The sequence below is a fragment of the Adiantum capillus-veneris genome, chromosome 8 (genome assembly GCF_014529385.1).
Source record: "Adiantum capillus-veneris isolate H3 chromosome 8, ASM1452938v2, whole genome shotgun sequence".
Taxonomy (NCBI): domain Eukaryota; kingdom Viridiplantae; phylum Streptophyta; class Polypodiopsida; order Polypodiales; family Pteridaceae; genus Adiantum; species Adiantum capillus-veneris.
Window position 1 is genome coordinate 161,416,148 of NC_140938.1, and position 27,319 is coordinate 161,443,466.

Genomic DNA, 27,319 nt, shown 5'->3' on the forward strand with positions numbered 1-27,319 from the left:
AATCCGAGGAGTATCTGCTAGGTCCTCCTCCTCCATCCACTTCGCATCAAATGCAGGAAAGTTCTTGAACTTAACCAAGAACCGCCTTCGGACTTTACCTTTCTTCGTATCATTATGTGCCAAAATCTGTTCAGGAACAAGGATCTCCTCGTTTTCTTCCACTTCGGGTTGCTCATCAGGCTCCCCATCATCAGGCACATCACCCTTAATAGGGTTCAAGAGACTCACATGCAATGCATTATGAATCCTCCAAGTATCTGGCAGGTCCAATCGGAAGGAGACATCATTTATCTTGTCAGTAATCTGGAAAGGTCCGTAGTATCACATACTAAGCTTTGGAAAAAGCCTCTCCTTTCCCTTTTTTTTTTCTTAGGCGTGCCTTCTCAAAAGTAAGAGCACCCAATCATCCTCCTTCAGTTTCCAGTCGCGACGATGGCGATCCGCTGCCTTTTTCTGTCGTTCTTGAGACTTCTGTAAAGTCTCGCGAACCTTGGCAAAAGCCGTATCCAAATCTCGCGAATATTCATCCGCTTCAAATTTCTAATCTTTCGTGCTCAGGAAGGATGGAACCTTCGCAGCAGTTTCAACAATCTCACATGGCATCTTCCCCGTCGAAGAGTGTATCGTGCTATTGTAGGCAAATTCCACCAAAGATAGGTTCTTTTCCCATTGAGTCTTCTGATGCGAGATACAAGACTTCAATAAATCGAAAATCATTGAATTGGCAATCTCAGATTGCCCGTCAGTCTGCAAGTGGAACGATGACGAGAACTGCAACCGCGTCCCAATGTTCTCCCAAATTGCCTTCCAAAACAAACTCATAAATTTGGGGTCTCTGTCGGAGACAATCGTCTCAGGCGTGCCATGTAATCGGAAAATCATCGTGATCATTCTGTATTCTCGGGAGATCAAAAATGAAATCCATTTCAATATTTTCCCAGGGGCGGGTGGGTGGGTATGGGTAAAGGCTGTAACAATCCCTGTGCCTTATGCCTGTCAAACTTGACCTTCTAGCATACCAAGCAACTGCGCACAAACTCTTCCACATCCTTCTTCAGTCTCCGCCAAAAGAAATCTCTCTCTACCCCTTTCATGGTGGTAGCAATGCTGCGGTGACCCGTAAAAGGTGGACAGTGGCAATCAGTCATAACCTTTTCCCTCAACGGCTGTGTAACGCACAACATAGTCTTTTTCATCAAGTAGCCTTCTCGAAGGGAGTATCCAGCTACTGTCTCCCCATCCCGTATCCGTGTGAAAATATCTGCAAAATCTGTATCTGTGGCACACTGATCGACCATATCCTCGAAGCTCCTATGATGTATCGCGGAAATAGCCAGAACCAACGGTTTCCGAGACAAAGCATCTGCCACCACATTCTTCTGTACCTGCACATGGACAATCTGGAAGTGAAACTGTGACAAGATGTTCGCCCACCGCATCTGCTTTTCCGAAAGCTGCTTCTGTGACAAGAAGTAGCGCAAACTCTGATGGTCTGTAAAGACAATAAAATCCGCTCCGAGTAGGTAATGCCGCCACTGAGTAAGAGCATGGATAACCGCCAACAGCTCTTTCTCATAAATCTGTGTTGTCATCTCCGGCCTAGAGAACAAACGGCTCTCGTAAGCTATGACATGGCCTTCTTGCATCAAGACCGCACCCAGACTACGACCACAAGCATCACAATATACTTCGAATGACTTCTGCAAGTCCGGCAAAGTCAAAATAGGTCCCGTAGTCAATTTCTCTTTCAATGTCTGAAAGGCAGTCACCTCTGTGGGTCCCCACGAAAAAGGCACTCCTTTCTGTGTCAAGATATGCAAAGGGGAAGCAACCTCTGCAAACTTTCGTATGAACCGCCTGTAGTATGAACATAGTCCCAAGAAGCTTCTAACTTCATGGACATTCCTCAAATCGGGCCAATCACGGATAGTCTCTATCTTGGCCGGGTCCATTTGCACTCCTGTTGTGTTGCTGACACAATGTGTCCCAAAAAGTGTATCCATGGTAGGAAAAAATTCACTTTTCTTTGCATTAATCACTAGCGTGTGATCTCGTAATGCCTAAAAGACTTGAAGCAGATGATCTCTGTGTTCTGCCTCATTCTTGGAGAAAACAATGATGTCGTCAAAGAAAGTGCCAACAAATAGCCTGTACTCTCGAAAAATCATGTCCATCATCTGGTTAAATGTCGCAGGAGCATTGGTTAAGCCAAAAGGCATCACCAAAAACTCAAATAACCCAAAAGTCGTCCGAAAAGCTGTCTTGTAGACATCTCTTGGCGCTATCCTGATCTGATGATATCCACTCTTCAAGTCAATCCTGCTAAAGCACGAGGATCCCTGTAACCTGTCGAGTATATCATCGATCCTAGGAATCGGAAATCTGTTCTTGATGGTGATTTCGTTGAGAGTGCTATAATCGATGCACATTCTCCAAGATCTGTCTTTCTTCAAAATCAACAACACTGGAGAGCAATACGGTGAAGTACTAAGCTGGACAAGACCCTTTTCCAAGAGGTCTTTCACTGAGTTCATAATCTTTTCATTCTGTACTCGGCTCACACAATAAGGTGGCCGATTCGGTGGTGTGCTTCCAGATATCAGATCAATGGTATGATCTTCAGGCCCTCTCAAAAGCAATCGGCATGAGCGTGGAGAAAAAAATCTTGGCGTTCTTTTCTTCAGGTCAAAACAAATTCAACTTTTATCCATGGTTCAGTTCTCCCAAAAGAATGAGTAAGAAAACTGAAGTTCATCAAGTACAATCTCTAAGCCCTTCATTTATCAAAGTCGCTTTCTCGGCCCGGTAGTCAACCACGGCGTAGTTCTTGTGGTACCAAGGGATCCCGAGTAGAACGTCACTCACGTGCCCTGAACACCCCTGTCATTGCAAACGAAGTTTGCCAATGCTCGGTGTAATGGCAACATCCCATCCGCGTGCCAGTCGAACTACCTCCGCCAGTGGCGTCAGTCTATCGGGCGCAGTTCCAAATCGAGCCGCCAATTCCAAGTGAAAAGAAGTTGGCCTTGGCTCCTTCAAAAGAGCTTCTTGATCCTTCACTTTGCCCCAAAAAAAAAACGGCAAAGTTTGTACTTTCATTCATTTGATTCGGTGCAAGTCCCACGCCATGTGGTACCAGTTCTGCTTTTCTATCTGCCTTTTCTGCCACATTCCTCAGCTGCTCTCGAACTCTCAGACCTGTCGTCGTCTTTATCATTCTGTTCTTTCTGTGCCTTATCAGGGCACTTTGCGGAAATATGTCTCCAAAGCACTTCCCCTCTCTGATGAAGCGAGCTCTCTCCTCAGGAGTAAGCTTGGGTCGTGCATCCTTTTTTTTTCTCTGGGTTGCTCTTTTTCATTCTACTTTCATTCCCAGAAGTCTGTTTGGCTCGTTGTGTCATGGCCTCATCTGTGGGGTAGGTCAGACTGCCAGAGTGAATGGCAAAGCCCCGCTTCGCATGACTCATCAACTCCTGAATAGAAGCTGACTTCTGTTCCAAGCAGTGATCTCGGATCTCTGTAGGTAGACCCAAGGTAAACCGCTCAATTTGTTCTCTGAACGAGATCTTCTTGAATGAAGAGGCGGGTAGAAAAGAGCTCCAGAATCTTTCACAATAAGAATTCACTGTATCGCTCTTGGTCATCCGGAGATGGTTCCAAGCAGCTCGTATATCTCGCTCAAACTCTTGAGTCAACCAAGAAGAAATAAAAAGCCTCTTGAATTTCAGCCATGTAACTGGCACAGTCTTGCTTAATAGAAGCGTGGACCACCAAGTACGAGCATTCCCCTCAGAGTAAGAGGCAGCTCTCCGAATCTTGGAGTGCTCTGAATAGCGTCTTCCCGCGAAAGCGATGTCAAACTGCTGTATAAGAGACAAAGCCTTCGAAGCATCTGAGTATCCTGAAAAGTATCAAACTTGATCGAGTGGCCACCTTCCTTAAACTCTCGGACTTTCTTGCTTTTATCTTCGAGAAAGTCATACTCGTTTGCTTTGTAAAAATTCTTCTTGTTCACATAAAACTTTCCGTCATCGGAATCTGAGCTTTCTGCAGACGAGTCCTCAGTAGAACTGTCAGTCTCTGGGCGAGATGTAGCCTTCTTTGCCTTTTTCTTGCCCGTTCCGAAGCTTTGTGTCTTGCTTCGCTTTTTGCTTTTTTTTTTGTCTTCTTCGCTCTAATCCGAGGAGCTAGAAGAACTGTCAGAAGAAGAAGAAGAAGAACTGGGTACTCCTTCAAATCGAACACGCTTCTTCGGTTTCTTTGCTTTGTCGAATGTCGACTGACGACCCAAATATCCCGGGAAGTCAGTACCTTTGTTCTGCTTTTTGCCGTGCTTTTTGCCTTTCTTTTGCACGTCGAAAAGCTGAGCAATCCGTGCATCAACCACGTTCTCCAGTTCCTTCTCCGTATATTTCTTGGAGGTAGAAGGTTTCTTGAGAGCGGGTTTCGGGAGTGGTGTTGTGGTTCTCTGCCACTCCATCTGTACCTCTTTCAAAGAGGTCTGGTTCATATATTTTACCATCTTCGGGTCCTTGGCAAAATTGAGCATCATCTTTGTTGCATCGCCAATCAATTGACGACGCTCCATCTCTGTTTGCTCCGCCTGAGTAGGCCGAGGCGGGCCATACTCTCTGTCTGAATCTTCGTTGTGATCCCAGCCCGCATCTCCAGATGCAGAGGGAGTCGACTGATCATTGCCTGAAGCCATAGGTGCCGCGGAAAAAAAAAATTCGGGGATCGGATTTCCCGTAGAAGAGAAATCGGCCGTGCTCTGATACCACTGTAACAAACTTGGACACTCCAAGTCAAGAATCAACCGCGACAGCACCAAATAACCACTTCAAAACAATTCACAGATCACAATAGATTTGCACTGGCCCGGCGGAGTTCCGTGCCTAGAGATATTGGCCCCAAAGACTGGCGCCCCTTTCGGTATTTCTTTTTGTATTAATCAATCATCAAAGTACAAGAGAGCGGTTAGGGTTTCACTCTCAGACTCTGCGTCCAGATGCTCTGAGAAGTGAGGCCCTCACCACTAATTTAAAGGTTACAAGGGATGCCCAAAAGCAGAGCCCCAAAAGCTTTTAAAATCAAAAGCATCAGTTCTCTCTCTCTCTTAGAGAGTCTTTTCTCTTTTTTTTTTATAAAAAAAAAAGCAAAAGCAAAATTTGCGTCGCTCATCATTTTCCACAAAAAAAAAAAAAAAAGTTTTTTTTTTTTTTTTTGTATAATAATCCGCCTCCGCGATTTCCGGAATTTAGGGTTTTTGGCAAAAATTAGGGTTTGCAGGAATTTTAGGGTTTCTGGCAGAAATTAGGGTTTCTGTTGTCCGCCACGTCATCACTTTGTGACACATGACTATAGACAAAGTTGAAGTATCAAAGGAGCCACAAAAGACTTTGTGTCGCTTTCAGCGCGGCCCAAAGAAGCAAGCGTTGCAGACCTTTATGAAGTTCAAGTACCGCACAACCCACACATCAAAGTGGGCCGGCAAAGAGTCCTTTCCAGGATTCCGAATGTTATTGGCGATCTCCCTCGACGCCATATAGTTCGGTACCAATCCCTCACTTTGAAACGGAGGGGATGTCACGTGACACATCCAACCCTATGTGTCCGTGGACAAGCTACAGCATGACCAGGGTTCAGTTCAGTTAAGTCAGTCTAGAATAGGAAGTGATCTGGCACTTTTGTGAGTCTGTTCGCAGACCGTGTATGTGCCATGTCCAAACACTTAGATTAGATACATATCCTCTGGTTGCACAACATGACCATCAAATTCCAGTCAGATAACATCAGTAGCATTTTTACATTGCATAAACCTATTTTCCCTATTTTTGACATTTTTCACTTATTATTTTCAAGTGACTTTTGTTGAAAAGTAGGTAGGGCAATTTTGCTAAGTTTGTATGTATGCAAACCTAGCGCTAGTACTTTCTGGCAGAAGAGGCAACAGGAGCACCTTGCTCAATAGGCAACTTCTCAACAAGACCAACCCCCGCGACAACTCTTGCGTTTTCTCTCACCAGAAGGCCTAGCGTTTTTGCACCAGATCAGCCAGCGTTTTTGTACTTGCAGATTCCCAGTGACAGTAGACAGCAGATCAGCCCTAGCGTTAGCAGAGTTTCCCCGAAACAGCAGATCAGCTCTAGCATTAGCAAAATACAACCGTAGCGTTTTTGGAGCAGCAAGGCGATCTAGCGTTTTTGCAGATCTTCACGACGGAATCCCCATTAGACTCAGCGTTTTCAGTTTTCAGCAGTCAGTACCCGCAGTAGAACCCTCAAACCTCGCAGATCTCACCTTCCCGCAACAGATCCTCGCCACACGATCAGATCTAGCGAAGTTTATAGTTTCAGCCCGGAAAATGCAGATTTCAGCATCTACGTTTTCAGCGCGTCGTCGTCGTCGTACTGTCGTCATCAACATCGTCACCGACATAGAGTCAAAATTCAGCAGATAAAGATTTGCAGATTTCAGCCATTAGCATTTTCAGATTTCAGCCCGTCTCGTCGTCATTCTCATCGTCGTCGACATCGTCGGCAAGTCCAAGCATTGTAGAGATTTGTGCAATCAATAGTAGACCGCTCTCGCCATAGAGAGTGGGGCCTTCGGAGGAGGGTTTGACAACATTCTGGTGTCGTATTCTTCTCTCTCTATCTCTCAGTCTCAGTACCTTCATTCACAGTGTTCATCCACTTCCGTTCCTTTGTTTGTGTTCATTGCACTCTCTCACTAAAGGAACGGAAGGCTCTTCCTTCCGTAAGTAAAAGGAACCCTTGAGCACAATTCAAAGCACTCATCTTGAGCAAAGTTCAACATTCATTCCGTTGCACCTTACACATAACTCTCTCACGGGAGGGCACAGGGGAATGAATACCACTTTGGAGAAAATAGAAAGATTCTTTTATTGGCCTAAAATGCAAAAAGATGTGTTTCGTTATGTCACACAGTGCACTATTTGTCAAAAGGTAAACGCTCATCGGGGTAAGTAGCAAGGCCTCTTGCTTCCGCTGCCTATTTCCAATGGACATTTTCAAGATATTTCCATGGATTTTGTGACTAACCTTCCACCTAGTTTTCATTCAAGGAACACTCAAAGTTTAACAATCGTTGATCGTTTCAGCAAGTTTTGCATGTTGATTCCTTGTAAGGCCACAGTCACCGCACAAGATGTGGCACGGTTGTTCATAAAGCATTGGTACCCCCTCTGTGGTTTGCCAAAATCGATTGTTTCAGATAGGGATGTTAAATTCACGTCCAATTTTTGGCGCGCACTCTTTAAAATTTTGGCACTAAGTTGAATTTTTCATCGGCTTTTCATCCACAGTCAGATGGCCAGACAGAGATTTGCAATCAATTGGCTTTTGATGTTTTAAAGTCATATATTCATGATCAGTAGTCTCGTTGAAAGCTCTATCCCCCATTGATTCAGGCTATTTTGAATGACTCTTTTTCCTCTGCCATTGGTCGAACTCCGTATGAGGCAGCTTTTGGCCGTCCATTCTAATCACTCACTCGGTCAGTCAAATGCCTGATGCCAATGCTGAAAGTCAGTCGTTGAATGAGATTTCGAAGAGTGTGAAGCTTCGACTAAGCAAGGCTCAGGAGTCTTACTCACGGCAGGCTAATAAGCATCGTCAAGATGTTTCGATCAAGGAAGGAGATTGGATGTATTTAAGAATCATGAAGCAACGTCTTAAGCAAGTTGGAAAGAAGTGTCCAGCTCTAATACCAGTGAAAGGACATAGGGAGATAGACATGCCAAACACCACCCAGTCATAAGTTGTCTTTTCGAATGTATGATCCATTTCCTATCATTAAAAAGATAAATGAGGTTTCAATGAAATTGCAATTGCCTAACTCATGGTCAATGCACAACGTTTTCCATGTTTCTTGGTTGAAAGTGTTTCAAGGAACTTATTATTTTTAAGTGACTTTTGATTTGACTATGAATATATATAAGTAAACCCAACGCTAGCACTGTCACGTGCGCACTTCACTTGCGCTACGTGGACATGCTTCTACCATAGTCTAGCATGAGTCTTAGCTTAGGACTGAGCCTGGCACCTTTGTGAGCCTTTAGCAAGACGTGCATGCCCAGGCCAATCATAGATGCATACCCTCTCTTGCACAAGAACAATCATTTCATCATGCAGGCATTTTAAACCAATTGGGCACTTAGGAGAGGCAGAAGAAGCAAGGACATAAGGAGGCAGGCACCCAACAATCAGGCAGCACCTCAGCAGGAGCCCTAGCGTTTTCTCAAGAAGAAGAAGGCCCATATCAGCCTAGCGTTTTCAGTTTTCAGCCTTGACGCCGTCATCGTCAACACCATCGTCGTCATCGACATCATCATTGTCATCGCAGTCCCTATCTTGACGACGACACTTCCATCATCGTCATCGCAGATCCCTATCTTCACGACGACACCTTCGTCATCGTCATCGTAATCCCGGACTTGACAATGACACCATCGTCGTCATCGTCAGAATCACCATCGTCGTCGTCGTCAGAGTCACCATCGTCGTCGTCGTCGTCGTCGACATAGACCAACAGTACCCGTCTTCGACATAGACCCCGTCGTCGACATCACCGTCTTCGACACAGAACCGTCGTCCACATCACCGTCTTCGACACAGTACCGTCGTCGACTTCACCGTCATCGACACAGACCTTTAGTACCTCGTCGTCGACTTCATCATCTTCGACATAGACCTCGTCGTCAACCTCCCCGTCTTCGACATAGAACCCGAAGTACTCGTCGTTGGCATCATCATCTTCGACATAGAACCTGAGTATCCCTTCAGTACCTCAGTACCTAGTACCACAGCATCAGTACCCCTTAGCATCAGCATCTCAGCATCTAGTCATTGTAGTAGCATTTGTGCAAGAATAAAGAAAATACTTGCTCTGGCAACAGAGCAAGGGGGCCCTTGAGGGTTGGGACCCGACATCCTTGTGTCATCTCTTTTCTCTCTCTCGTCATCTCTTTCGTTCAGTTCAGTTCAGTTCTTTAGAGTGAAGTAAAGTGTCCCTTGTGTTTGTTTGCGGAGTACTAGATCCGAGCAAAATCCTTAATTCTCTTCCACTGCACCTGACAAGCACTTTCTGGTAGAAGAGGCAACAGGAACCAAGGGTTCAGCAGGCACCTTCTCAGCAAGACTCCCCACCGGCAGGAAGACTCAACGTTTTTCAGCCCATCAACAAGATCAGCCAGCGTTTTTGCACTTACAGATTCCCGGTGACAGTAGAATAGCAGATCAATCTAGCTTTTTGCATTTGTAGGACAACCGGCAACAGCAGGACCACAGACCCACTAGCGTTTTTGCAAAAGACTCCAAATCAGCCAGCGTTTTTGAATTACAGATCAGCCCCTAGCGTTTTGCGGTTACATCGCGACAAGATCCACAGTAGCACCACTGTTTTCAGTTTTTCAACAGTCAGACTCACCAGAACAAGTCCCAAAGCTCGCAGATCTCACCTTCCCGTAGCAGATCCTTGCCACACGATCAGATCCAGCGAAGTTTGCAGTTTCAGCCCGGAAAACGCAGATTTCAGCATCTGCGTTTTCAGCGCGTCGTCGTCGCATCGTCGCCAACCGACATAGAGTCAGAACTCAACAGATAAAGATTTGCAGATTTCAGCCATTAGCATTTTCAGATTTCAGCCCGTCTCGTCGTCGTCCTCATCGTCGTCGACATCGTCGGCAAGTCCAAGCATTGTAGAGATTTGTGCAATCAATAGTAGACCGCTCTCACCATAGAGAGTGGGGCCTTCCGAGGAGGGTTTTGACAACATTCTCGTGTCGTATTCTTCTCTCTCTCTCTCTCATCAGTCTCAACACCTTCATTCACAGTGTTTATCCACTTTGTTTGTGATCACTTGCACTCTCTCGTTAAAAGGAACATTAGGCTCTCCCTTCCGTAAGTAAAAGGAACCCTGAGCACAGTTCGGAGCACTCATCTTGAGCAAAGTTCAACATTCACTTCCGCTGCACCTTACGGTTCAGTCAGCCTAGCTTAGGAAGTGTTCTGGCACTTTTGTGAGTCTGTTCACAGACCGTGCATGTCCAGACACTTAGAGTAGATGCATATCCTCTGGTTACACACAACATGATCATCAACATTACCATCAGATTCCATCGAGAGTATTTTACAATGCAAAAAACCTATTTTTTCCATTTTAGCCATTTTTCACTTATTATTGATAAGTGACTTTGTTGGGAAACTGGGTAGGGCAATTTGATTAAGGCAGTATATAAGAAAAGCTAGCGTTAGGGAGTTATGGCAAAAGAGGCAGCAAACAACAACTAAAGTGCATCTTCTCAGCAAGACTGGCAAGAAGACATAGCGTTTTCAGCCACCCAAGATCAACCAGCGTTTTCCATCAACAGTAGAAGAAGCCTAGCGTTTTCAGCAATTGCAGATCAGCCTTGCAACAGCAGACTCCACAGCGTTTTTGCTACAGACATCAGATCAGCCCTAGCGTTTTTAGACAGCAATTCAGCCTCAGCGTTTTGCAATTCCTCGGCGACAAGTTCCATATCTGCATCAGCGTTTTGCACTTTCAACGTATAGACTCCGTACCGCAAGTCCCAAACCTCGCAGATCTCAGCACGGTCAAATCAGCCAACGTTTGCAGATTCAACTTGGAAAACACAAATTTCAGCATCTGCGTTTTCAGCGCGTCGTCGTCGCATCGTCGTCATCAACATATAGTCAGAATTCAGCAAGTACAAGGATTTGCAGATTTCAACTCTTAGTGTTTTCAAATTTCAGCCAGTCTCGTCGACGTCCTCATCATCATCGACATCATCGGCAAGTCCATTGCATTGTAGAGATTTGTGCAATCAATAGTAGACCACTCGTGGGGCCTTCGGAGGAGAATTTGACAACATTCTGGTGTCGTACTCTTCTCTCTCTATCTCTCAGTCTCAGCACCTTCATTCACAATGTTTTACCGCTTTGTTTACGATCATTTGCACTCTCTCACTAAAGGAACAGAAGGCCTTCCGTAAGTAAAAGGAACCCTTGAGCACAGTTCAGAGCACTCATCTTGAGCAAAGTTCAACATTCACATCCGCTGCACCTTACATAAAATGCTTTTAGGGCTCTGCTTTTAAGCATCCCTTGTAAGAAAAGTCCGAGATCGGGGCACGAAGATTCTTTAGTAAAATTTCCTATGAAACTTCGAAGCCCCATCTTGCTCTGTCTGCTCTTTGGTAGGACTGGTATGCTTTCAAAAAAGCACACGTATGAAGCTCTCGTACCTTTGTCACGCAGACGAGGACCACGTGCCAACGGAAAAGAATAGACTGAACAACTTTAAGCACTTCAAATAACGATTGAACAGAAAGAGATGCACGACACACGAGACGGGGAGTGGCGGTGTTCCACCCCAAGAGAGCACTGGGCCCCAAACCTTGGCACCCCTTTCAGTATTTCTTTATATTGCTTCAACTCAGTACAACATCAGTACTCCAATCCCTATACCTTCTCCCCAAAGCATGCCAAAGACTGAGCCCTTGGCTCATATTTAAAGGTCCTTTGCCATGAAAAGCAGTTTACATGAAAAGATTCAAACAGCTATGGATGTGTGGAGCTTCAGATTGTGATAGCTTAAAACGAGAAGAATATACCCTAGAAAGGGCTTTAAAAGATAAAAACTATATCCCAAAACCCTTTTTCCGAAGAGGCACTAGAGCCTTTGGAATGGGAACCCATTCTGGCAACCTTGGATGTATGTGCCATTGAAGATAGTCCCACGACAAAGTTCAGTGACAAAGATGGCTGTGATGTGATACAATACTACATGGTCACTGCAATTAAAGGAGGAGATGAGTGTCAAGCCTCACAAGAACCGAAAACGATAGAGCACGATGGAAAAGGAGGAAGAGTTGTTCTACGACTCTCCCAAGCATTTTGAATGCGACAATGATGCAGACAATGAGTTCTCTGACAACCCTAGTGATCAAAGGAGACCGTAGCAGATGTCGGCTAAGCATCTAGCACCACTAGTCCTCGTCTGATCAAGTCGGATGATCATACAAGTGATAATGGTGATATAAGAATTTTTCTCTACTTTCCAAAGCAAACTCCAACACATGCACCCCGTGTATTATCTACAAGATGAACAAGAGTCAAATGCTGATAACCTCCATCCTTGGGTGGAAAAGAAAAATAAAAGTGCATCTACTGCTTCTGGGAGAAAAGGAATCTCCCTCTGTCATCCATAATGCGCAACCTGGTACAAAGATGCAAATGAGTCAACTTGCTACCCCTCTTTGAAGAGGATAGAATCTAGCGGAAACTCCACATATGTCTCTACAAGACAAGGCTAGAGCTCCATATCAACCTCCATCAAGTCCTCGAAGTTGTAGAAGGCAAGCAAACATTACTCCTCAAAGCAACACAGCCATAGGAACCCACTCCACAAGTCCTTGAAGAAGATCCCCTTGTCCAAACACTTCTCTCTCAAAAGAAGAAAGCCAAGAAAACTATCTCCCCCTTTGGATCCCAAAGCAACATGCCTGCTCCCCTTGTAGGAAGATGCATTGGGCAAAACTTCAACAAGGAAAACACTCTTCGGCCCATTCTACCATCCTCAAAAGAACTTTGGAGTGGCTTGACCATGGCACCTAAGGATATTGCATAGAGTTCTCATGAAGACGACACTATTCTTGATACATTGGATAACTCCGAAGAGAGCTTGAGGAGTTACTCATGACACGGAATTACAAGAGTAATTTGACCAGGAAAATTTTCTTGTTGCCGATTGTTTCACAAGTTTAAAAGTTCGATACCAGAACAACCAGGATTGGAAACTCCTTATGGAGGAAGTTTTGGCGACCCATAACCTTATCTTGATAGTGAATGACGAGATTTGGCAGCCAAATGCTCCCAAGGATCATAAGCTCAATTCCAAGAAGTTGAAGAAGCTTCAGCAGTACAACCACTCATGTACCGCCGTTCTGATCGAGGGGAGGAGTGTATGTCTAAAGAGTTCAATGCATTTCTAGCTAGTCGTGGAATAAAACACCAAAGAAGTTAACAACAGCCCCTCAACAAAATGGCATCGTGGAGAGGAAAAATAGTTCACTTATGAAAATGGCATGATGTATGGTCAAAAGCTAAGCTTTGCCCTACACGTTTTGGCTTAAGGCTGTCATGCGTGTTGCATATGTACTAAACATGTGTTCCACTAAAGCGTTGCAATCTATTACTCCTTATGAGGCTCGGCATGGCAAGAAGCCATCCATTGGTCACTTGTGTGTGTTTGGTTGCTTGGCTTATGCAATAGTGCTTGAGCAATACCTATGTCACCGTCCACCAGCTAGTGTATACTCCTGTCAGTCACACCCCAACACTACAAGGTGCAATCATGGTGACGGTGAGCAAATCGTGTTCTACAATCACGTACTATCCAGCAGTCTAGAGCATGATGCAAGCAAGCATATATATGGTTCACCCATTGCATTTTTAGACATATTTTTGGTGAGGATTGCAACTGATATTAACTTGGCACATTTGTAATGGAATCTCTACAATTAAACTCGAAGACAATGGTAGACCCAAAATCTGATTCCTCTAAAAGAGACCTCGACGATCACTTTTAAAACAAGTGTACAAGAAGAAGTAGAGGTGAACTCGACAACCCCCCTAGCAGCCAGTAACCTTCGCATTTTTGCTCAGCCAAGTGTCTTAAGAACCAAACAGTCTTTGGAATTTTAGTAGCAGATCCCACTGCCCCTTTAGCTCCCATACTAGCCTATAAGGGCTGACGACCTTAGCTCCGAATCTCAGCCAAAGAGCAGCTAGAACCTCTTGTGAATTGTTGACAGATTAGAGCCTCAGCTTCAGCCTTCTTAGGCAACCCTTTGAACCGCAATTTTATCACGAGAAAGATTTCCCACTAAGCCCCCTGTCTCTCCGTTTCTTTGCAGCCATTGGACAACCTCATACATCTGCAATTTCCTGCGAGCCGTAGCCATCAAGAAGAAGTCACCCGTGGTCCTTTATTTTCAGCCTCTCAAAACACGTGACTCTTGCCACATGACCCCCATGCCGATCCATTGAAGGCTCGAAGTTATTTCAACGCGAGTGACACACACCTCCATAAAGCATTTGGAAAGAGCTTGCAGACTGACCCCTTGTGGCAAGTTGCGAAAAGCGCCTCGAGCACAGTCCGACGGGTTGGAGGAGGGACCACGACCACATGGTGAGAATAGCCGCCCTTCACAGCGATGTCATCAATAGCTAGACGTTCTCCAACGATCACGCATCAGTAGGGTCCAATTGACACTCGGGACGTATATGCACCAAATCAAATTTGGTTTGAACTCAATGTGAACGTTATGTGCACCACATCAATTGTTGTGTGAACTCCATGTGAACTAGGTGTGAACTTATTCGTGATGACCTGATCTATAAACTTAACACACACACCCTTCAACATGTACATGATATCTTAGCGATTAGAATCAACTTCAAGGGAGAGAGGAGGCATGGGTTCAAACTTGGATCCACAAACATGGGAATGTGCATTCCCTAGACGTTGATCCCACCTCCGAAAAGGAGGTGACAATTAGTGACATGGGGGCGCCACTGCAATGATTCCGGATTTGGTGGCCCCCCAAATCTCGCTAAATGTTTGGCATTTGGATGTTGGCAATTAGGGTTGGTTCTGACGAGCCCCTCAGCACACTATTGCATTTTGTATTGCCTTCGTTCATGATGTTCACACAAGACGATAGCTGTAGTGAGATTATGTAATACCGTGAATGGCATATGGCATGTGATGGATAGCTCAGTGGTTGATCTCATGGTTGAGAAGTTGCAGAGCTAAGTTCAACACGCGCGCACCACATTTTGTGTTGAAAAGCAACCCGACAACGGGCTTCTTGTGTGTGTGTGTGTGGGGGGGGGGGGGGTGGCTGTTTTCCAGGGAGGACGCATGCCACTTCCCCTTTCTTGACCACTGCCTCGTCTGAACACGACCTTGGGGCTCTTAAATCTCGCTAAAATGTTTGGCAAGTAGAAGTGGTGGACAAGTAGGGTCCCAAATCTCACTGGAATGTTTTGCAATTGTTTTTCTTAATTTTGTTCTCTTTTCTGCATCTCTTGTGCTCCATGTGTCCTTGGACTCAAAAGATGATAAAGACTTACATAAAACTCAAAAAAACTTTACTCGCCTAAGTGAATGAGGTGACATCTCAATTTATGGCCTACCCAAAGGACATATTGCCACAAGCAATAATGAAGCAAGTTTTTGACCTACATAAGACCTTAGTAGAGCATCGAACTCTTGGGATAAATCTTATCAATGAGTGCCACATGGCACGTTGATGATGTCAAACTTATTGTCTTCATATTTCTCAAAGAAGAGACCCAAACTAATTATTGGATTTTTTATATGTAGGCCACTCGCTCGAGAAAGGTAGTTGACATTTGTTTTCTTACTTCTATGAATAGAACCATTGAGTAGTGGGCCACACACACTCTTTCTCATCCTCTTATGTTGATTAGAACCATTGAATGGTGGGTCACACAGACTCTTTCTCATCCTCTTTTGTTGACCATTGTGACTTTTCACCTGACAAAAAATAGTAACTTATTTTAGAGAAACTTATTTGGTGGATAAATGTTGTTGTCACCTCAGGATTAGAGCGGTTTCTGACACAGAGACAGTGTTGAGTCCCAAAAAAGCAAGCTCGTTTACATGCGGCTAGCGACATGCAATTCCAAAAGTCTATTGTCTGAGAGGGCGGGAATAAAAGACCAATCTCACAGCTCTATCGATTTTGGTTGTGTTCTAATGGAAGAGGGAGTTAAATCTTGCCTATGAAAAACTCCCCTTATGAAGTTCATCATGACTAGACACTATTAGCTTGTACAAAAAGCTAATTCTATTTACAGGTTGCACAAGGTATTCCATAGATTCCTTGTCGATTTCATAGTTAACTTGATCTTTAATGGATGAAGTTGGATCTATGTCACTACAAGTCTGTATGTAATGGAATTGATAATTACCTATCTATTGCAGCTAACAGGTGGCAAAAGTATCAACATTTTATTGGACTATGCGAAAGGATATACAGTTTATGTACATTTTACGATTCAAGTGTTTTTGTTCTCAAAAACAAAAGTGGTAGGATCTTCATAAGAACACTAATGTTTTTCACAATGGTATCCCTCATGGATCCAGTTGTTTGTTTGATCGAAACATGGTGCAGTAGGAGGTCCAATATAATCAAGAATAACATCTTGATTTTGCACATTGTTGTCCATTTGCAACCATCTTGTGTTACTGGCTCCAACCAATCATATTGTGTAGGGTCCATTTAGAACGCACATGAGCATGCTAAACGAGTTATCACAACAAAGATGTACTTGAAAGTGTACCGCTTTTCCCTTTCCATGAAGGTAACTTGCTGACATAACTCATCAGCCAAGTGTAAGTCCTTGACTTGTTCTCAAATTTCACCAGTAAACAACCCCATCATAACTAGTGTTCAAGGTTGAGAACGAGACTTATACATGAAGAGACTAAACCTAATCACAAACATGCTTTATCTGATGGTAAGAAAACTCCAAGTAGAGCAATAAATTCTTATTAATTGGATTGCTTGGTGCTAATGTACACACTTTGCATATCCTTTAGCACAAGATTACACTTTGTAATCTGTCTATCCCCTTGGATAACTGACAGTGCTGAGGTGTGTTTCCCCCACGATTTACAGACAGTCTTCCCAGATAATTGGTAAACGGGGATCACAATATCGTACAACATTGCTGAGGAATCAACAATGTGCGGAATAACCATCGTGGTTAACTTGAAAAATCCACAAGCACCCAAACTAAGCCATGACCTCTATTGGTGATTGGTAGACCCAAAAGTAATCTCATAGAGATACTGCACATAGAGTGCAAAATGCTTCATAAGCAACAACTTGATGAATACGCATGCCGTTCCAAATCAGATTTTGCTACACACTAGGACCCATAACACCTAGTGTGCATGCATTTAGCAAAAAATAGATCCAAACCTGTATATCCATAATCGTCCTTGCCAATAAGTTTGGCGAATGTGATGCTCCTAGCACACATTGAAGAGGAGTATACATAGTTGCACAAAGAAACTAAATATTTTCTATTGCAATCATTTGTAAGCCTTGCTGAAACATTTGAACCATAATAGAAGGTGAAACAAAAGTCACTTCTAGGTGCAAACAATGAAACTTTTTCATTAATAACAACCATCTGTAATGTTGTTTATCAGCACTTGTACCTTAATAAGTCATTCTAAGTATCCGATAATTTTTGGCCACTGAAATTGCTCTTGATACATCGTGCTAAAAATGGTCTAGAAAACCAATATGACCAGCACCTAGGGACATCGTCACGACACATAATTGAAGGAGCGGTACCAATGTCTATCCTAGAGGCTCATATTCTCCACATGTGGAATATGTCTCAGGTAAGGATGTTTGAAAAAATGTCCTTCAAGTACGAGATGTACTTGGGGTGGAGGTAAATGTAAAACATGCATGCGATGTGCATGAGAGAGACCCTCATTATCCATGCTCCACACTGGCTAAACCGAACTCCTTAAGTTCCTAGACCATGTTGTATCCCATGTCACAACATGTGCCAAATAAAACTTTACAAGTGGGTTCATAACTACGTAATGCAAAAAATGTATTTTGGACACAATGGCCCAAAATTCTTGGCTCTTACATGACATTGTCATCTCTCTGGAGGTTGAGCATAGTGTTCACTTATCTGGGGGAAAGGCACCTGCCCAAATTTCCCACCTGCAGAGGCCTAGAAACACTAATTGAAAATGAGTGAAATGCAAGTAGTATTGCACATGTAACTTTGCCATTGCAATCCAGACCCCTTGGTTAAGGCAACATTGTCAAACTACTCAACGAGCAGCCGGCCCGTGGCCTTTGTCCATGACCCCCCTTGGGCTTGCCCATGGCATTTCATTACTTTGGAAGTTGAAATATTCCCACTACCCCTGGACAGTTTGTGGACTTCTTTCCTTGAAAATGCAAGTGTTAAGGTTCCTAGAATAGACCATCAACCCTTACTAAGTGATTAATAATCACGCTCTGGATCTTACCCCAAATTGTACTCATATAGGCACTCTTAGTGCTAATAGGAGCTCCACCGAAATTGGACACCAAAAATCCATAATCGTGGTTTTGTGTGAACAGCCGTGCTGTCACAATGTTGGCTTCATCCATACACCTTGGTAGAGATAAGCCCTTACGAGTTTAAGACGGTCAAAAACTCAACTGGACTGTCACACGTGAAGTGTGTAGTGCTAAAATAATGCCCAAAAAATCTGTAATGGCAAGACCCTTGCTTGTCCATTATAAGTGATGGGTACTCTACCGAATAGAGTTGGTCGATCTTGAAAGCAATCACTGATGGATTACAAAAAGATGGCTCTTAGCCATTCCAAAATAAGTGTCAATAGATGGTGCTTAGCTCTTACTATTACCATATTGACATAAAAAGATTTGAATAAAATCATTCCTAGTTGCACTTTTCCCGGAGAGAAGTGGGAAAGAGAGAGAGAGAGAGAGAGAGAGAGAGAGAGAGAGAGAGAGAGAGAGAGAGAGAGAATGCTAGGCTGAGGAAATCCCCGTATTCTAATGTGTTGTATGCCCGTACGTCTCTAGCATAGCTATCGGGCACTAGCATACTGTCAATACTCAAGGAAGTGACTCGGATGGGGCATGGAGACTCTATGAGGTTTTCAATCTCAAGAAGTGAACTTTAAGAAGAAAACAACCCAGCTCAACAAGAAAACCACCACTCACTAATCACGGAAATCTGCTTATGTCCTTTCTCACTGCTCTAGGTCATCATGCCATTTTGGCACTCGAACAGACTCAAAATGCAACAAAACTTTAAGAGGAGGTGTATGACACCTAGGAGCAGTATCCTACCAACTCTAGTCACAAGCTGACAAGGTACCAAAATCACAATCCATCATGAAAAAGGTCCTTAAAATTGCGAGATAACTATCTAGAAATGTCGCCTATGGTCTAAGAACACTCTTCTATGGACAAAACATCATAAAACAGTGATTTAAGAACTCAAATATGCAATTAAGGCTCATAGACGCGTAATCGTAAGCCACAACAAAATTGAAAATGATTACACTTGAATAAAAGAGCAATGAGAGGAATACAATGCACGTTTCAAAATTGAAAATGGATTATCCAATCATTAGCTTCTGCGATGATTACACGTTGGAGATTCGTAGTTCCTTGAGCATACAGACAATAGAGATATTTCTTCTTCTTCTAAAGATAAGCCCCCTTCACAATAAGGATATTGAAATTTACACCTAGGGATTTCCAAACGGATAGTGGCCGGCTCACATGGACCTTTACAATTATCATGACATGATTACAACTCAGAGAATTAACCTGCTACTCTGGAATCAGGATCTACATAGAGTATCACTACACTAGCTTGGAAAAATAATAGAGTACATATGTGGTGTCCGTCTATGTGTCCAGCCTTGTGGGTGTTCTTTTGATCAATTCGCCAATATTTCCCGCATTCCTAGCTTGTGTCATCCCTTGACACGACCATGTGCAGTCTTGTCATAGGATTGTCTTTAGATTTGTCTTCAATGTGTTGGGAAGTGCTTTGTCATTGATGACGCTCCCCCCTTCCTTGAGTGATTCATATCTTCCGTGTTCTTGTTCTTGTTTTCCATTCTCGTCTTTGTTGATAGTATTGGCCGCCATAAAGATGTATTTTGATGTGTTTGAGTTTGTAGAATTGATCCTCTTTGTGGATGGACTTGATGATGGGTTTGCTTTTAAGTTCCACTGAAATTTGAGTTGTCTAGAGTAGGTAGCCAATGTTGAAGCACTATGTGAGGTACATACAGTTATTGTGGATAGCTCGCTTGCTGAATTTTGCATTGATTGTCATTGTAGGCCATTCTTTAACTTGCCATGTTTTTACGAGTCTTTGTTGTCGCCCTTGAAGATAAAAAAAGCTCTTGATAAGCATGTTGAGATCTCCAATTCTTGATAAGCATGTTGAGATCCCCTTCCTTCAGTGATTCATATCTTCCATGTTCTTGTTCTTGTTTTCCATTCTCGTCTTTGTTGATAGTATTGGCCGTCGTGAAGATGTATTTTTAGTGTAATTGTACTATGCCCTTGTAGAGAGAGGTACCAAAAGTCACATTTTGACCCACTTACCTTGTATGTGATCGTGACTATATCAAGATGCAGATGTATGGCACGTTGCGTGTGAATAAACATAAAAAAAAAAGTCTAAAAACAACAACAATGGAGCTCATCCTTGACAGAGTAGCTAGTGCTATAGCGAAAGCGTATGCAATGATGGGTGTTGTGCGTCCATCATACTAGTATGCCATGCAGACATATCAAAAAATAGAATCATAAGCCCTTGGTTTCAATGAAATTCTCAACCATGTGAGCCTCTAGTATATGTGCCTGGGATGATTACACTTGGCATGGATACATCATTGTGCACCGTTGCGTGAACTATGAGCTTATATCCATATAGTGCCAAAGGTGTGTGCCATTATCATTCATTCAAAGTCAATCGATAATACTATGGCACATAAGAGAAGCCGTGCTTCACATGAAGACAGGTAAAGCACTTTGCTTGTACAGTTGCTTTGTACGAAGTCTGCCCAAGCACTTTCCTTTGCATAGCAGAGAGATCTTTTCCAAAATAAAAAGTAAAACATAGACAAGAACAAACATAACTTGAAATGTACTAACCTTGTTGCCCACTTATGGTGAGGTTTTTGGTAGTTCGCTCAAAGCGGGATCATAGCCATATGTGCTGCTTGAGTGAGATAGTTGCGTCCTCGTGTGATCTAAAAACCTGCAGACATCTTGACAAGTTTCCCTAAGTTTGTATGCTATTAGCATATTCCAAACTGTGGGAATCGCTATGCCAAATGTCAAAAGGGAAGCCGTGCTCCACAGAAGTACTCATGCATTGTTATGGTGTTCATAACGAACACATGCTCTTGCCAATTTACAATGGCATAACAAGAGAAAGTTAACCTTGCCGAGCATTTACAAGTAATCGACCTTGTTGAGTTGGACAATGTGTTGAAAAATAGAAAAATACGTGCAATAGATGTGCCGCGTACCTGCTTGACTTGAGTACTATTGTCCTTGACCACTCATATGTCCATGGCATACCATAGTTATCAAGCGCATTCTCAAGAAACAAAAAAGAAACTGCGTACCTCATGAACAATGCCTACCGATGGATCTTTCCATTAGAATAATGGAACGAGTTGCCAACAAGAATAAAACCGAGAAATGCTTTGGTGAATACCGTTGCCATTTCCTGTTACCAAGGCCTTGCCTTATTTGCAACGAACTTGGAAGCTTAAAATTACCAGACGAAGTGTATCTGAGGTGTGCAATAGTGGTTGCATTCACCTAGCCTGTGACTTCATGCTCAACATCCTGCGTTATTGAGCAAGCCCTGCCTAAACTTGCCATGAGTGATAGGAAACTCTAACTTTGTAGCAAAATAAAGGTTTTGAAGATCCCTGAAGATGGTGTCGCGAATGAAATACATAGTAAAATGCCTTGCAGATCATCATAAATTGTATTCGCTATACTGAAGCCTTTCCATGAAACCCAGCCCATGCCTTGTTGCATGCATTCGATTTGTCACATGCATTGTCGAACATCTAAAAACGACTCGTACAAGTCCGCTCCGAATGGTGAGAACACGTTGTTGTAGCTGCAATGCAACATATGTCATGCTGCATGACAATCCATACCAAGCTCCTTGTGAATCGAAGTGGACTCGCAACCATGGAGAATCACCCTGTTGATGCGTAGATCCTGCTCGAGTGTCTAAGAGCTATCGTAGACAAACCACAATTTTCAGATAATCGGAAAATTTCTGTCATACTGGGAATGGCCTGCGATCCCCGTCAGCTTCGTGTACTGCCATCGGCTTGTACCACTCGGCAAGACCTTGAGGGCTTACGTGTAGATAGTGTAGATATGGGGTGGGGTGGGAAAGCCTCCTTGGAAAGGGGATGCCCAAGTTCCCCAAGCCCCAAAGGGCACCCGAATTTTAAACGCCAAGAAAAACCATGGCGGTGACGAAGGCAGGGCGCAGCGAGGAGGAAAAAACCACGCAGGGTCCTCTCCGTGGCGAACCGGGGCTCTGCCCTATGTCAAAAACCTCTGGCTGGGGCCTCCGGACCCTGACTAGCCCAACCTCGTTTGTTTTCATGCACCTCGACCTTGCATGCCTCCTCGGCACTAGCGGCCCTGCACACGGGTCCTGCACATGGCCTTCGTCGTGATCCTCTTGCTTAGCCGCCTTGTACACCACGCCCCGCATGAGCATGCCAGACATGCACGTCCTGCTCTTGCCAATGAGAGAGAGAGAGAGAGAGAGAGAGAGAGAGAGAGAGAGAGAGAGAGAGAGAGAGAGAGAGAGAGAGAGAGAGAGAGAGAGAGAGACCCTTGTCGAAAAGGAGGCCATGGCTCATGCTGGGATCGAGAGAGAAACTGAGAGAGTCCTTTCCCCCTTCGATGGTTCCTCCCCCTAAGCTCTAATACCAGTGAAAGGTCGAGGGGAGACTGAATGCCAGATCCTCCTCCCAGCCAACCTATTATAGGAGGGCCCATGGCCCTTTTCCCTAACTGGATCCCCTGTCCACACCTTCAGTTTGGCCCTTGGCCTAAATCCCTGACTCCCCTAGGTCGGGCCCTGCCCTCTAGCCCTTGGCCTGACAGGAAACTTGCAAGGGATAGTAGAGGACAACTAGAATGTTTATTCACAAGCCCAATTTGCTGCACCCAAAAATGGTTAGAACATTGTTTCTTTTGGAGGGTGTTAATGGATCACTCATGTTTGGTCAATTACTCTCTACCTCAATGCTCCTACGCATCGTCTTAGAAAAATTTCAGGCCACCCTCTCAAGCACTTAGAAATTGCCTTGATTAGTTGATGAATTGAAATGTCTAATCTTTAAAGGCTACAATTGTGTACTCTCCAACCCACAACCTCACTCAACTCATGGGCACAAGACATTAGAATTAACCACTTTTCCCATGTGGCCGTGCTTGATCATGGAGTGTGTCATTGCTTATGGATTTCCCCCCTCTCCTATGCCATTCATAGAGCATATGTACTTGTGTTGAGTAGGTTCAGTGCACAATATGGCTTTGTCACTTAGGGTGCAGTATGTTGGCTCACGCGCCTCCTTGGAGAGCATTTTTTAAATCCTGATTTTGACACTGATGGCAGTGTTCATCTCACATCAAATTGATATTACTAAGGGACTTTGAGCATGATATCCAGACAAGGTTATCCACAATCCAAAGACAAGATATTTTGCATGATAGTCAGCATCACCTCACAAAATATTTGGAAGGCTCATTTCCCCCTTTTCTCAGTGCGGCAACATTGGGCTTACCAGAAATGCTCACTAGCATTTGGCTTGGCATTATCTACTCACTTTGGAGATGGAGGAATACATCAGTTGTGATGGAATAGTCGATGCAGAAGCGTACTCTCTAATCACCAATGATTAGCTTTAGTCTATGGAGGGTGAATCCTTAGCTTAACCATCGTGTTAGGGTTAGGGTTAGGGTTAGGGTTAGGGTTAGAGAGATGGTGATTAGGATTAGGTTGTGCCAAGAGAAAGAGCATAGAGAGAGAGAGAGAGAGTATAAACTTAATGATAATGCTCAAAGTGCAATGCTTCATTAGAAATAGCCCCTAATATAGGCTTGGTGCTTTATACTCATTGGCTAGATGGATTGCATCCTCTTGCTATTGGACCATGTCATCAATTATCTCTTCCTAGGTGGCTAGAGGGCTTTCCCTCATGGTGCTAGAAGTTGGGCTTACCCTAACATACGCCCCCTTAAGCCAAACTTGGTGTTTACAAAGATTTCATGTGTTTTTGTGGTTCATGTGTTCATACATAGGCATCATTTTGGTTAGCACGCAAAATACAAAAGTGTTATCCCCAGAGAATTGTCAATTGGGTGTAAGACAAAAGCCACAACATCCTCCCAAGATAAATGTCAACCGGGTGTAGGATCAAAGTGTGCACCTCCCCTAGAGATTTGTAAGCAAGTAGGTGGTAGGTCAAAATACAAATGTGGTGCTTTCAAATGTTTTGTGTATGTGACCCCAATGTTGGAAGGCCATATGTGTTGTTGATGCCATCTTTAAATTTGCAAAGTTGTTTGTTGTCATCAAATTTTGCTTTGTCTTCACTTTGCTGTTGTTGTCGTTTGTTTTCATCTTTTTCATCTTCATGTCGTTGTCATCTTCTTCTTTTTTTCTCTTCATTGGTCCATTGTGTTGAAGGTGCAGCCGTCACACATACATAACATGTTGTGCACTTGTGTGTGTGCTCATGCTTATGGGCGGTCTTACCTTATACATGATGGGCAATGTCTAAACCTGTGTGTGCTTTCGTTCACAATTATTACATACATTTCATAAAATGGGGATGCCTTGAGCCGCTTGGAAAGCTCCTCCTAAAGCTTTGACTCTCGACCTTGAGGCATTGAATTTTCAAGTGTGCTTGGAGGCTTTGGAGCAAAAGGCTCATGGGAAACTCGGTGCTCTTTCGAGGACCTTGGTGTTTATGCTAAAATTTTGCTACTCGTTGCCTGTGGGAACAACATTCTGCCAAGTGGTTTTGTTGATGTTGCAGTGTTGCAGGTGGGAACAATCTCCAAGCTTGAGGACCTTGGCCTCTTGGTGGTGAATATGTGTGGTGGGAACGCCCTTATGAAAAGGGTTTTTGAGTGGGTAGATTGTTCCGAGCAAGTAGGGATGCTCTGCGTGCTAGCATGCCCGACTGCACCCAAATAAACTTTCTATTTTGTGGCTTGTGTCCGATTGACATTTTAACAAGTGAAAGGATCATGATGGCTTTCTAAAACACTAAGAAAGTAATAAAATCTTTAGGTTGAGTTTTAGTAGAATTATATAAGGTGAAGCACTATTCAAGAATGTCTCTTTTATTAAGCGATCAAGTGTCCTTCTTGCCAAGAAGCAAACCAAATATACTAGTAAATTTTTTGAGATTTGTAGGATTTTTAAGCTAAGTTTTGACATCATTGCACCAGTCTTTCTTCTCTTTATCATGGTTTGCTTGTTTATATATTTTATATATATATATATATATATATATATATATATATATAAACTAATTAATATATATGTGTGTGTATGTGTATGTATGTAGTATAGAACTTACTAGAATTAAGATGAAATAAAAATATCCATTTAATACTTTAAAACCAAAATAACATTTAAGGTAAGTCTCAATCATCACTGAAAACATTGAAAGTATCCTAACCGAACAAATCTTTAAATAAAAATATCCATTTAATACTTTAAAACCAAAATAACATTTAAGGTAAGTCTCAATCATCACTGAAAACATTGAAAGTATCCTAACCGAACAAATCTTTAAATAAAAATATCCATTTAATACTTTAAAACCAAAATAACATTTAAGGTAAGTCTCAATCATCACTGAAAACATTGAAAGTATCCTAGCCCAACACATCTTTAAGGCTTCGTTTAGAAAGCCAAAAAAGATAGTTCGTTGCCATGTATCACTAATGAACAAGCCTTTTAACCAATGGTCCACAATTGCACCCAAAATGTAACCCTTTTACAATGGCCTTATGGAGTCCCAAAAAGAACAATGTGAAAGTTCATTATTGTCTACATAAGGCTATGTGAGAGAAAACAAATAAAATTTAAATTAAATTTAAGGTAAGTCTCAATCATGCCATTTTTTTATGTTCTTCTAATAGGTACTCGCTACTCGCAAATGGCTTATATAATATGAAAGAGCCCCAATAGTAAGGTAAATGGTGCACACTGCACATTAGTATTTTGAAACAAAATAAAACAAAAAGGAAGTAAAATAAAAAGACACATTAAAAATCAAAACAAAAGAATATTTTAATGCTTTCAAATAAGCATAGAAAATAATTAAACAATTTAGTGAAGTGATTTTGTTTTTTGAAATCCTCAAATGAGAGAATCATTTATCAATACCTCAGTGTTTGAGAAAGATGTGTCTGAGCTTAAGCTTAAGCCGATTGAAAATTGAGATTAGCCGGTTGCAAAGGATAGCAAAGGATGGCAAAGGAGAAAAAACCCGATAAAATATACTAGAAAATAGTTCGAATATTTTGCAAATTAAAAAATTTCTACCACTATTTCCATTTTGTATTTGTATAAAAGAAAACTTGCCGCTTAGACAAAAAGGACTTTCTCGAAGACTGCATCATAAGACCAAACTCCTATGAATATTTTGTTTAATGTTTTGATCTCTAAAGTCATTTTCAAGCATGCCGAAAAATTAAATGCTGCCTTGGAGAATAGCTTTCTATTCCAAAGTTTTAGCTTTCTATCGAGAAGACTTTTGAATCCCTTAGGGACACTTGTCTCTCAAAGAATCTCCAAGAAAGTGATGTAAGAAAACAAAAAGGATAACAAAGTTATTTTACAAAGACCCTTGCCATGTGGTGCTCATCCAACCAAAGAATCCAACGGCCTGAGTCTTGCAACAACCTTGCACAATGAACCCTATGGTCTTCCATAGGCCAAAAAACATATGTGTGTGTGTGTGTGTGTGTGTGTGTGTGTGTGTGTGTGTGTGTGTGTGTATATAAAATTTATTAAAATTATGTAAGATAAAACTTCACTTTAGCATTCTAAAACAATAGAATGCAAGAAAAGTAAAGACAGGATGTGAAATGAAAGGTAAGTCTCCATCATGCACTGAAAATCATGAAAGTCCCCCTAACCCAGTCCAACACTAAGGGTTTCTTTTAGAAATCCAAAAAGAGTGATTTTCTATGCTTGTGCAAGATCATTGCTTGCGGACCCGCTCCAGAGCTCACAAGTCAAATGCATTCAAGTTTGATGTTCGCGCGTGTTGCTCAAAAAAGATACAGGGCCTTTGAGCTTGTCACCTCTTGGCCATATGGATTTCCACGTGGGACTTTCCAAAACAAACTATGTTATGTCGGTCTTCACAGTGTGTAGACACATATACACATCTAAAGTTGGAAGTATGATTAAATGGCTTAATCCCCACAGATTTTGGAGCTTAAGAGCTCAAATTTAAGCTAGTGTAGAGGACTATACACACACACAACTTGCAAAATTTAATTGGATAATTAATTTGGCATGTAAGGCTTGATCAAATCAAGGGAAGATTTGATGGATCGCTCTTCGCAATGACTTCACACACACATAAATTGCACAAGCCA

The 27,319-nt window shown here is 42.8% G+C and overlaps 1 protein-coding gene across 2 annotated transcripts in view; it reads right to left on the reverse strand.

The window, feature by feature from the left end:
- LOC147453265 (nudix hydrolase 19, chloroplastic-like) overlaps positions 1-14,319 on the reverse strand; it is a 117,688-nt gene extending 103,369 nt beyond the window's left edge. Inside the window, exon 1 of one of the 2 annotated variants that reach the window (XM_086519130.1) lies at positions 14,147-14,319. In XM_086519130.1, the coding sequence (XP_086375256.1) occupies positions 14,147-14,216 (70 nt within the window). In that variant the 5' untranslated portion in view covers positions 14,217-14,319. Of the gene's footprint in view, positions 1-14,110 lie in introns of both variants that reach the window. The other variant, XM_086519129.1, reaches the window with a different exon arrangement.
- Between the last annotated feature and the right edge of the window lie 13,000 nt (positions 14,320-27,319).